Source organism: Solea senegalensis, linkage group LG5, assembly GCF_019176455.1.
Source record: "Solea senegalensis isolate Sse05_10M linkage group LG5, IFAPA_SoseM_1, whole genome shotgun sequence".
NCBI lineage: Eukaryota > Metazoa > Chordata > Actinopteri > Pleuronectiformes > Soleidae > Solea > Solea senegalensis.
In genome coordinates, this window is record NC_058025.1 from 24,752,798 (window position 1) to 24,765,712 (window position 12,915).

The 12,915-nt window shown below is 43.2% G+C and overlaps 1 protein-coding gene and 2 non-coding genes across 3 annotated transcripts; all 3 read right to left on the bottom strand.

Annotated features, from left to right (window-relative positions):
• Nucleotides 1–1,765: 1,765 nt before the first annotated feature.
• Nucleotides 1,766–4,930, bottom strand: lrrtm4l2 (leucine rich repeat transmembrane neuronal 4 like 2). The gene is made up of 2 exons (XM_044027225.1): nucleotides 4,746–4,930; nucleotides 1,766–4,406 (listed from the first exon to the last, which is right to left on the bottom strand). The coding sequence occupies exons 1-2, from the start codon at nucleotides 4,750–4,752 to the stop codon at nucleotides 2,785–2,787; spliced, it is 1,629 nt and encodes a 542-aa protein (XP_043883160.1). The 5' UTR covers nucleotides 4,753–4,930; the 3' UTR covers nucleotides 1,766–2,784.
• A 1,898-nt stretch (nucleotides 4,931–6,828) lies between these two features.
• On the bottom strand, nucleotides 6,829–6,900 carry trnaa-ugc. The gene has a single exon. It is a non-coding gene; the product is annotated as a tRNA-Ala (tRNA).
• A 2,519-nt stretch (nucleotides 6,901–9,419) lies between these two features.
• On the bottom strand, nucleotides 9,420–9,491 carry trnaa-cgc. Its single transcript has one exon. It is a non-coding gene; the product is annotated as a tRNA-Ala (tRNA).
• Between the last annotated feature and the right edge of the window lie 3,424 nt (nucleotides 9,492–12,915).

The window sequence follows — 12,915 nt, forward strand, 5'->3', positions numbered from 1 at the left end:
ATTCAACAGTGACCACCACATATTTTTTCCGATATTTTTCAACCGCTGTACACAGAACAATGAGTCACGGATCTTCTCTTTTTCCCCCCACTGTCTCTCTCTCTCTCTCTCTCGCTCGCTGTTTCTAGCTTAACAGCAGGTATCAATCTTTTTATCTCCTGGCAAGAAAGAAAATGTTAAGTTGTTGCTTTAAATCACCTAATAAATGGAAATCAGGCCAGCAGATAAAAAAGAAAATGGGCATTTGAGGTATTGATAATAAAAGTCAATGCTGTCTACCGTTGCCTCTCCAGCATAACCTTCGGGCAAAAAAATGAACAGAGTGCTGTTCACATTACCACTGAATAAAGTCCACAGTGTGCGACATAAATCAAAAAAGTTACCCCACACAGAGAGAGTGTTCACAGGAAGCAAAGAAAACGTACGTTCCGGATGTTTCCAGACGTGACTTTTACTAATACTGTGTTTTTCATCTGCTGAGTGCCTCCTGGTGTCCTGATTGGAATCCATTCATGACAGCTTAATGTTTTTTTGTTTATTTATATATATTTTTTACAGCTCCCCCCCCCCGCCCACCCCTTTTTTGTTGTTGATTTCCTCTTGTGGAGTTTGCTTCCATTTGTGCATTGTTGTTCCGAGTCAATAATGAGCCCGGCCATGATTTTTCATCCAGAGAAATACCCTCGATAATGATCTACGAGATGCAGAGTTCAGCATTTTTTGTGCGCGCGTGCAACATTTCAAAACACGACAAATTGCTTTTCATCAGTCACAATACGACAAATCAAACACTAATTACAATATCTGACTAAATTAGATCAACTAATCATTTGTCGTGTCCATATTACTTATTATTACTCGCGTTATTATTACTGTGTTGTCCTTGCAGACTTACCCATTGGCCTTGAAAACGAATTTGTCATATACGTAAGTCCTGGAAACTGAATAATGAATATGAATTCTGATGGCAGCATGGCTGCCTCAGGGATAAAGAGTTAAGGGAGATCGTAAATCCTTATCTGAACAACCTTTGACTGGTCAGAAACTTCACACATACAGAGGAGGAGGACACGGGCATCTGTCTCCTTTACATCAAGTCTAAGACAGCTGTGGTGTAAACACTGGATTGTTGTGTTTAACCAATCGCACCCAGGCAAAAAGCACCATTTCTGCAGCTGTTTAACACAATCCCACCATCACTGCCTGCACCTACCTGGCTTAAAACATACGTCTCCTGGCAATGTGTCCTTGCCAAGCTGCAGGAAGAAATTTAAAAAGAGGCCGAGAGAAGGGGAGGGAGAGGACTGCGGAGAGAGCAGACCAAGGTGGGTGATATCTTCTTAATAGCATATCTGCCTTGACCTATAACACCCACTGTCCCTCAGCAGTCCGCCTCTATTCTACCTTTCCTTTCACGGCACAAAAGGAATATTTCAAAAATGGGCATAAAATACACGGCGATACAAAAGCAGAGCGTCCTCATATGGTTCCGGCCCGCAACGCCTACTTTGGCTCCACTCCCTGTAAAAGCAGGGGCTGTTTACGAGGAAACCGAGATCACGAAACAACTCGTTTCTACACCTACTCGGATGCAGCGATTGTCCCAGGGACCGACAAAGCACCTACGTCCCTGAGTTTGAGGTGCGTGGAGCAGACAGAGCCGACGAGTGCTGCGAGCGCTGGCGTGCCGGGAGACGATATGAGTGAAGAGGGACAGAAAACACAAGGCGTGTAATGGAAAATGTGTCAGCTTCCCTCGCACCCGGCAGCAAATCCGATGAAGTGTGTAACATCAGCAACACAAAACATGGATAGTAACGTGTCGTGCATCTCATCACGCATACACATTCTCTTTCTTCCCCCCCATCGGCAATTCTTTTAATTACACAATCACCACACACAATGCCTAGTGTCCATGTTATGTCTTTACACAAACAACGCATGATCATAATATTAATAGGAATATTCAATACAAAAGTTTGTTTACGAAAATCAACATCGTCAACTCCTTCCGACACGTCGAGGCCTTCGCCGGCCCCGACACATTTTCGTACAACTTGGAAAGAATCGGTCCTGAGATGAGACTTCAGATGACTTTTAAATACAGTGAAACCGAAAGATGCATAATTCTCTGATTAGGAACTTTATCATTTTACAGATGAGAGGAGCATCTTTGAGGGAAGGTCAATGAATGCATGCAAAAGACCTCCGGACAGGATCCTCGCTGTGATTGTTAACCCATCGGTTGTGTAAGTGCTACGTCTGTTTTGCCAACTAGACAAATCGGATCCGTTACACTTTATCTCTTTCACCCAGACGTCAGTAAACCGGTTCATCCTCAATCACACACTCATATACCACACTCAAAGATACACACACACACACACACACAATAAATCCTAAATGCTACGTACTAAAAACAAGCAAGTAAAAGTGGCTTCTTGGTTCATCTTTTCTGTGATAGAGGGTGACTAAGAATACGACCAGTCTCTCTACAGAGCTGACTTCTACTGTAACAGAGGTCCAGTGGTTATGTGAAATTGCACACAGCTGACTTGGCTCACCCTGCCACTGTTCCTGTGTCAGTCAGGGCGATAATTAGCTCCCTCCAAATACACCGTATCTCTTTCGTTCCAGTCGTCTCCTCCGCGCGCACAATTATATCGTTCTATGCTCCCATGTATCTCCTTCGGCGTGCAATCTCACACGAGAGATAAAAACCACTTCATCTCTTAGAAAAGCCATTTTCCTGCACGTTTGCACACTTCAGGTGGAGTGGGCGGGTCAGACCTCGCATTCTATGGATCCTGACACGGTGCATGTGCAAGGCCTCGCCTCGCTCACCAGCGAGTCCATAGTCTCCGCGTTTGAATGGTAGCTGAGATAGTACTCCTGCAACTGAGAGTTGAGATCCTGCTCCTGCTTTCGAACCTTTTTCCTGCGCTTGTGGTTGACCGAGTGCTGCTGCAGCTGCCTCATGGTGTTGGGGTAGCGCCTCCACGAGACGTAAATAACCAGAAGGATCAATGCCACTGACAGGAACAGGGCTACACTGCCTGCAATGATTTTATGGAAAGCCATATGTTCAAACTGTAGCTCCGGGGTAAAGGATGTGGGAGACTCAGAGGGAATGGGAGATATAGAGGTCACGGTTGTGGACTCTGTCGTCTTCCTCGCTGTCCCACTAGGGCGTACGGGTGAGGGGATTAATATCTGTGCGGGGGACTCTGTACGTGTCAGGTCTGTAACGCTGGAGGGAACGTGGAAAGCTGTGATGTTCAGAACTAGGGCTGAGGTCAAACTGATCAGAGCCGTGGTTGTAAACACGCCCGGAATCTCCAGACAGGTGGAGTAGTTTTTCACCACGTCCATGACTCGTTCTCCCTGCACCGACTTGGGACCGCTGCATATCATGCTAATGTCTTTGGCGTCTCTGAAGGTTTTGAGCCACGCCATGAGGGGGCAGATACTTCGGCTGCAGTCCCAGGCGTTACCAGCCAAGCTGACGGTGGTCAGCGTGCTCCACGCCGCCACCACCTCCTCCGGCACAGTGCTCAGCTTGTTTGACTCAAGATTGAGTATTTGTAAGTTTGGCATGCACCGAAAAACAGATGGGTCCAGCGTTTGGATCTCGTTCCCCGACAGGTCCAATTTCTGTAGTTTGTGCCAGGTCCACGGGACGCCGAGGTTGATGGACCGTATGCGGTTCCACTGCAAATAAAGCGCTTGGAGGTTGGTAAGGCGCGGGAAAATAAAGAAATTCACCCTGGAAAATTGGTTGTGCTCCAAATGAAGTTCCTTCAACTTGAACAGGCCCAAGAACGTCGTACGCATGAGGCTGCGCAAGCGATTGTAACCCAAGTCCAGAAACTCCAGGCTGCGGCATTCCAGGAACGTTTGAGTGAAGATTTGTTTCAGTCCATTTGATCGGAGGTGGAGATTTTGCAGCTTGCGCAGACCGTAAAAATGTCCCGGTTGCAGTAACTGCAGTTGATTGTAGGACAAGTCCAAATTTCGCAGGTTTGGTACGGCGCTGAACGTGTTGTTGTGCAGGTAGCTTATTTTGTTGGAGCTGAGGATGAGTTCCTTGAGCCTCCGTACACCATGGAAGGCTAAAGCGTCCACTGCGTTGATGGCGTTGTGGTCCAGGTAAAGCCAAATGAGCTGATTGAGGTGAGCGAACTGGTATGGCAAAAGGACCAGCAGGTTGTTGTACCGCAGAGACAGACCCTGGCATCCTGTGGTGAGGTTCTCGGGGATGTCTTGGAAGATGCCGGACTCGCAATAAGCAATCTTTCCTTCACAGCGACAACTCGTGGGGCACATTCTCTCCCCCTTGCTGAGCAGCAGCAGAGCAGCTGTCTGCAGGAGGAGACATGATAACCTCCAGTCCACCATCACAGAACCTGTTGGGCACATGCAATCAAAGGAAATGACTTGGATTTAGAAAACATGAGCTCAGTGGTGTTTCAATAAGTAAAGGTGCGATGGTGAAGCTTCGGATGATCGCGAGGAGCGTCTCTGATGTCTGAAACATCTTGATCTGCTTCATGAGGAATTGATGGCGGAGTCTACTTTTATCATATGGATGTGTGAGCACATTCAGGCACAAAGAAAAAAAATGTGGACGGACACAACAATCTCATTCAATTCAATACACTGGTCAAACAAAGCAGATGAGTGAGGGATTGAGAAGCATGCATCAAGAGGGAGAAGCCGTGTCAATAGCGAGCATGATGACTTACCCATCATTACTGGGGGATAATCCTCAGCAACAAACAGATAAAGAGCAAATGAAACTGCTCTCAGAAGAGAAGAAAAAAAAAAATCGCAGTTCACGCGGCTCCGGATTCGAGCCGCACACTGAGCATCACTCGTGTGTCTTCAATTTGAGCAGAAAGAGGAAAAAGAGGTAAGTTTTCCGCAGCGGTCCGAAGCGCCACTGACGCGCGCAAACAGGACGCGTTCACGCACTTCAGAGTCGCCGCTATAGTTCAGCCTGGTGTGTGCGCAATAACCCATTTGAGCACAGACAGACTGATGCACAATTCTGCACTCCTCACAGTCTCTCCCTCTCTCTCTCACTCTATCTCCCCCCCCCTCTCGCTTCTAGTGTCCCCTAGTTCTCTCTCCCTTATTCTCTCATGTCTCCTTTGCTTTTTTTTCCGAGGAGGCGTCATTAAAACACACACACACACACACACCTTATAAATGTGCAATCGGTTTTAGATTTTATTGATTTTATAGTGATATATATGTACATTTAATATTAATATTTTTTAATGTATATATACACATTTGTGTGTGTGTATACATTAAATATATATTTATATTTAATGTATATTTTTTATGTATTTAATATTTTTAATGTATATACACGCACACATATACATGTGTGTATATGTATGTATATATATATATATATGTATATGTGTGTGTGATAAAAAAAGCTGATCAATGGGTAATTGAGGACACGTCATAGCCACAAAACAACAGGAAGTTGGCTCATCAGTGTTTTTTATGCTCTGCAGCTTCTTGAAATGATAATTATGGTAACAGCTTAAGTGTGAGGCATCCATCCGTTCCTCCTGGGTCGCGGGGAGTGGTGAGCATATAGATAAACAGTTAACGCCTCTTGGTGTCTGGAGATGCTTCTAAAGAGGTGGCAACAGGACGGTTATTGGTATTCAAATGACCTGGCCTGTAACTCTGAGGTGGGAAGATAACGGACAGATGTGGGGAGCAGGGAGGGGATGAAAGCAAAGAAAAACATGCGATTTCTGTCAACATCTCATACTCATGAGCTGATGTTTCTCACTTTGGGAACAACAGTGTGAGGAAGACTTCAGCACCGGCGAGCCTGAGTTGTTTTGTGTGCTCACAGCAACCCCTTGTGTACACTCAGTGCAATGTCCTGCTCATTTAAGATTTTCCTGACACCAGGCCACACAGATAAGAGAGAAATCAGCACCCAGATCACACATGGTTATTAAGATATGGACTAATGAAGTGATATCAATATTTGGTTTGGACTGTGGTCTAACAAGATTTCTGGTGATGCTTGCGCGGCCTCCTCTAAGAGGAAATATATTCATGAAGCCTCGTCCAGGAGGTGCAAAAATGAGCCTTTCTCCTTCAGATAACGCCTCTGTGACTTGTGGTGGCACACCTTACGAGCGGATGTCAAACAGAATGTGCTCATCAATGAGTTTGGTTGGGCGACGGCATAAAGTGTGGCAACAATGACGGCGTCAGGAGTGACGGCTACTAATGACAGTGTAATCAACCGTAGTTAGGTGCCAGCCACTATCTTCTAACTGCCAGAGACACAGAGAATACTGAGCAGTGGAATTTGATAACACTTAAGCACAAGAAGTTGAGCCATCAAGAAAAATCAATGGCCACACTCACTGGGTTTTGTGAAATCTACAGCAGGAGATTATGACACTTTATATACAGCAGAGCTACATTTCACTGACGGCATCATGAATGCACTGCTTTGAAAGAGAAGATGCTGTGATCGCTGCGTGCCCTTGGCCGTTGTGCGCTTCTCCAACAGGACAATGATCCAAAACACTGAGGCCGCTGTTGCGTTTCTGAAGAAGAACAGGGTGAAAAGGGATTCAGTGGCCACGTATTTCTGCGGCGATGTGAAGAGACAAGTTGAGCATCACTTTCCATCCAGCGTCCACACTCCAAAAAAGGTTGTCGTACGAAGCGAGATGATTGAACACACAGGCCACTACTGGATTTTTTTCCCTCTCTATTTAACATAGCAAACTTCCGGCGAAGGCCCAATTCCTTTCTTCTTGGAATGTCTATAAGAAGTGGAGATACTGGGGATTGAACCCAGGACCTTGTACATGCAAAGCACACGCTCTACCACTGAGCTACATCCCCTCCTGCCTCTATCTTAACCAGTCAATATCAGCGGTGATTCAAGGTGCCCCCTCAATACCATAAATATGCTTTGAAACTCAATTAAACTGAGTGGAATGTGAAAGTGCGTCTTCAACACAATTACAACAACCGCATAAATGTGAAACAGATAATAATGCATGTGCTTTTATTTCTTTAAAGGTAATTGTAGTTTGGAGCAATAGTCCAAATAGTTCCATACAGAAGAGATGAATGACAGTGATGTGGTATTTAAATACACTTAGAGTTGAATAAATGCATCTATTCTTTCTTTCAGTTGAGATAATATAAACATAAAAGCTTGAAATTACATTCGCAGGCTTAGTGAAGTACATTATGCTACCATTTGTAAGCACGACCCTATATAATGCTTAAAAACACACGCACAGGTGAACCTCAAGGCTACGTGCTCAGGCCGCAGCTTTTTCTTCCCCACTCTCACTTTGTGTCATATAGCTGCACCAACAAAGTGAATCAGAGGCCAAGTTTTTCTCCTGATCTGAATCCAATCCAATGAACACCTGTGGGGAATTCCGAAGAGACAAGTTGAGCATCACTAACCCTAACCCGTCCAGCGTCCAGACCCTAAAAAGACGCCGTTTGTTGCAAATGATGTCGCCCACCTCCTTCATTCCTTGCCTAGAAGACTTGGTACCGTCCTTGAAAATCACAGAGGTCATACAAAAAATACTGGACGCATACATGCACAGTACAGGCTTGGTCTGCTGTCATATTCATGCACACAGATCGGACGAACGATGGATCGTTAGATTTATCCATCCACATCTTTTCCTGACCTTTCCTCAATGAGCTCCTATTTTAGAAAATTGTCTGTCAGACCGATGAGGTGCGGACGCGTCTCTCGAGTGTGTTGTAAGCAAAGAGCAGCGTTTCCTTAAACGTCCTTTCATCATATTTGAGATGTCTACACTGGAAATTAATCCCAGTGGCCTTTGTCGTGAGATGGGTGGGATGTTTTTTTAAAAACCTTTCCACTGTGATGTGTGTTTTATGTCAGGACTTTTAGAACATAAACATATCATTTAACCGATAGAATCAAAGTTAAACGGTGAGTGTACAGGTGGCTGAAAAACTGAATGTTCTTGTGCTAACACTGTGGATACTCAACACAGTATCGCCACTGCAGATGGAGATTATTTATCTCAGTCGAAGCTGATTTAACACGAGATGTTATTTAAATTGAATTAACAGTTACTATCAGCAAAGTTGTGACATGTTCTAGTGATTATTTACACTTCCCACTTTAAATGAATATGTAAAAGCGTGTAAATGCACCACTTAAGACACCTTATAATCTAATGTGACGTGAACGCAATAACTGTTCAGTGCTGCAGGAAAATATATGGTATTGTTTCTTTGACCCTGGTTTTAAATGCCGGAGTCCATTATCATTTCTTTAAAGCGTTATGAACTGGTCCTCGTGGACTTTGCATAGACGAGCAGAAGTGTTTTTTTCTTATTCATGAGAATGCATGAAAAGATGAACTACCACATAAAGGCTTGGTGCCTTCATCGTCCGTGGGTTAACCTATAAAACAATAGTGTTTTTTAAATTTAAATGTGATTAATTCTCTCATTAACGACCTGAATATTTTAGCACCTCCCTCCCTGTTTCAGACAATGATAATGAGATTGGATACATAGTTATTGACGTCCGAGGAAAAAAGTAACCTGAAATAGAAGAGAACATAAATAACCTTTTCAATCATGAAATTTCTCCTCAGAGGCTCCTCAGGGCTTTGACTTTGGTCCATCTTATTTATTTATTTTTTTTAAGCTGAGGCGCAACTGTACGATAATCAAAGCTGAAGCAATATACAGGCCGTATTTCCAAAAACAAAGATATGCAGGGATTTTCTTTTCTCTTTTGAGTCACAGCAACAATGGGGTATAAAGTGCCAGATGTTTGGGGACCAGTCATCTATCTCAGAAATATGAACCTGCTGCTGGGGTTCTATGTGTGCGCAATTTTCAGGGTAATTAAAGTTGAGAAGCCTAGGGTCAGAGTAAATACAACCTGCTTCAGTGCTGTTTAAAGTCTCTCTTTGCCCTAATTATTTTACTATTTATACATCCCCTCCATCCTGTTTCAGTGGGATTCATTATTGCTGCAAAAAAGCCGGTCCTTCACTCGCTCTATTATTCAGGGCTCAGTCAGTCACAGACAGTCATTAAAGTTTCATAGGAAGCAATTTGGTGACTGAGTTATTTGCAAAGTGAGGTGAGTTGCATATGGTGGCGTGAGTTGTTTATGGTCCGCGCTTTTGTGACAACAGAGCGCCGTTCTCTTATCCCGTGGATTTCATTCTTACGTGACAATCATTAATTAATGAGTTAGCGAATCACAAAACATCATCATTATTTATGATTGGCTTTTTTTTGCACACATACTAATTAGTAAATGTGTCCTCTGCTTATTACACGCTAGTATAGTGCACAATTTACTGGGTGAATTACTAAGTCGCAGGTAAATGAAGAGATGGAGATGCTGGGGATTGAACCCAGGACCTTGTACATGCGAAGCACACGCTCTACCACTGAGCTACATCCCCTCCTGTTTCATTGTCTTGTCTGATACAACCAATGGATAAAAGTATAGTGAAATCCTTTTTCACAGAATAAACGCATGATGGCGATGGTGGTATTTAGAATGAATTCAATTCAATTTAAATAAGAGTTGAATAAATGCATCTATTTTTTTTTATATAACCATAACCATATAATGCACACACACACACAAACAGGTGAACCTCAGGGCTACATTCTTGTTAAAGAAAACACACCTGTTTTAAACACCAAAAAACGGTTATGCAGATGCATGATTACTAGAATTACGCTTATTATTATTATTATTAGGTATTCATATGTGCATGTGTGTGTTTAAATGTGTGTAAATTCCACATTAGGACATTTTCTGGTATGTGAATGTAAATGTAGCACTCATTAGGCTGTAGATCCAGGCGAGTTAAAGACTCAGGTTTAGGTAAGGATGGAGTGAAGGTCAGGGTTTGGAAGGGAAGTTAAAAGTAAAACAATGACTACAAACAACAAACTAAATAAGATAATATCATCATAGTAAATGATCATTAGAAACAGTAGATGAAGAAAAGACGTATTGTGTTTTATTGAGGTTAAAATAAAACAATAGTAATGGCAACTTTTTAATTCATTTGTTCCCGTTAAACAGGAAATGTTTCCTCCTGGCCACACCCCTTCCAGCTGAGTGCACCAGCTGAGGGTGATCCGCTAATCACCTGGTCGTGGAGTCACAGTGGGAGCAGCAGTGGGAGAGCAAACAGTTGCAAAGTGACTGAGAGCTGGCAACGACTGAGGATCCAAAACCCACAATGTGCAAAATAAGGCTCGTTCAAACAAGGAAAAAGCAGCCGGTGAGCTTTTGCCTGGTTTCAGGGGTGTGAATGGGTTTTTATTCATGTTGTAGTATGCCATTTTGTGTTAGTTGCAAATGTTTGTTAATTTAAATGTAACACATCTGAGTACACTTGCCTTTAAAACCTTTATCTGTTTGTTTAATTATGTAATTGTTAGGCTTTTACTTTGAAAAGGTATTTATTTACGTTTAAATGCTTTGAAACTATATGCGTGTGATGCATTTTTACTGGACATGCACTAGAAGTGACGTTTGTGTGTTTAAAGGGTTTTTCACCTGACCAGTTGACCACGGCGGGAAGTTTCAAAATAAAAGAAAGAGAGAAAAAGTGCGATCAATGAGTGAAACAGACCTTTCAAGTGGGGGAATTTTGCCCATTTCAACCCAGCAGTGAGGGACCAGTGGGGTGGGGTGCACTGGTGAGGAAGCAGATGATTGTAGAAAGAAGGAAAAATTCTCTATTTACTTGTTTCAGGTATGAATAATAGCGTCTAAATTGGCTTTTATTTTCCAAAAATATAATCTCAAAAGTCTGCCCCACATTTCCTGTGAACTGTTTACCCAGGTGCAGACAAACACAATCATTGAGTCTGTATGGAACAACAGTTTCTGAGTGTCCTCATGCAGCTTCTCACCGCTGTCACCCTCACTGCAATTCACTACAGTGCTGTGCAAACCTGTGTGTGTGTGTGTGAGAAATAAGAGGAGGCGTAGATTTGTGCCTTGTCCTTCAACCCCAGTGGGGTAATTATCTGACAGCATGAATTAAATCAGTGTCTGCCACCGAGGTAAAAGATGCGGCAGCTTTATTTTTCCTCCTGCCACTGATTTCTTTGACATAAACTATCTGCAGTTTGAGCTCAAATGTTCATTAACATCCATTACCCGTTAATTACGCTACTCATTAAGTACAGAGGCACGGGGACTCATTAGAAGTGATGATTTTGACCCTGACTCAAAGTCTCATTACGAGGCCTTGAGAGCAGCCTTTGTTTACTCGGAGCACACATCAGTGTCAGCGTGCATCAGTGACTTGAGAAGCGTTATCTGAGCATTCGTTATTTTGTGACATTTAAGCTGAATAAAGTGGACACTGTAAACCTGTTTATATACAAGAAAGTGTTGAATTGTATTGCACATCACATTTAGACATGACACTAATTGTGTCCGCTCTCTCTGTCTCTCACGCTGTCGCTCATTCTGCAGGTACATGCGGCTCCAGGGCTGCAGGAACCAGATCCAGACCTGATGCTATAATAATAACAACAACAACCTAGCCACTGGGGGGCACATGCAGTGTTCGCCTAGAGCCGCTCCCAAGGTCAGACAAATGGGGCTGGGGTTGCATTACGGAGGGCATCCGACAGAAAACCTTTGCCAGATCAAATCTGTGGATCACTGAAGTTCATTTTTGATTCATGCGACTGCTGAATAACGAGTCGGTACTTCATACGACCGCCCCTACAACTGGTCTCTTCCATCTAGACCCCCTTCCATCCTTTTTTTTCCTTTCACCCCAACCGGCCGAGGCAGATGACTGACGATCTTTGGGTCTGGTTCTGTCAGAGATTTCTTCAGGTTAAAGGGAAGTTGTTGTGTTTCCTCTTCTCTTTCTATAATATTGCAAAATGCAAATTAGGTTTGATTTGGTCTGTATTATTGTCCTGCAGAGGACAGTGTGTGTGTTTTATAGTAACACAAACTTCAGCCTAACAAGCTGACCTTTCCATCACAGGTCAGCACAATCAGCAGGGATCTGCACAGGAGTCATTAGTGATGTCCGTGTTGATTGTCTGCTACAGTGACAAATACATTTAATACAACATTATAATAATGATACATTGTGTGGATAATTGATGCCCATGGAATTAAACAACTTAATAAAGTTAATTATGGGGGGAGTTTTACTTTATTTTCCATTTTATGCTACCGTGCCCTCATTATCTCGTATTTGAAGTTTTGCATTTCACGAATTTCTTATGTTAATATTCCAGTAAAAACAGTAATATTAGAATTAAGAATTATCATAGTAATGACTTGTCTAACTAAATCAGATAAGGTAGTGCTTCTGATTGTGGTAATAATGTGTTCTGGTGAACAAACTTAAGGTAATAAAAGTCAAACATGAATCCTGCAGAGAGATAGAGAGAGAGAGAGCGGCATGTCTTGGCATCATTCTGAAAATGGCAGTGTGTCTTCACAAATATTGAAATGCAGAGCAAACAGTCGTCCCATGCCTCTGCTTTAATTGATATTCAGGCTCTGTACCCGAGGACAATACAGGCTACTTTAGTGGAGGCCGCTGAGAGTCCCTCGTTGACCAGGAGAGGGCACCTCAGGTCCTCAAACGAGCAGCAGTGAGCTCAGAGTAATTCTACACCAACATCATTCCTGTTGCTACACAACTGATTTATTCTTGATGCCACGGTCAGCGGGTCTAATCCGCAGCAGACTGCGCCTCTTCCACCCACTGTCCACATCTAAAACAAGGATTCATCCAACTTGTCGGCGTCGGACGACAGTTTCAAATCTCTCCACGCGATCGGTTTCTAGTTTCTCAGCTGCCACTAAACAAAGATTCAACA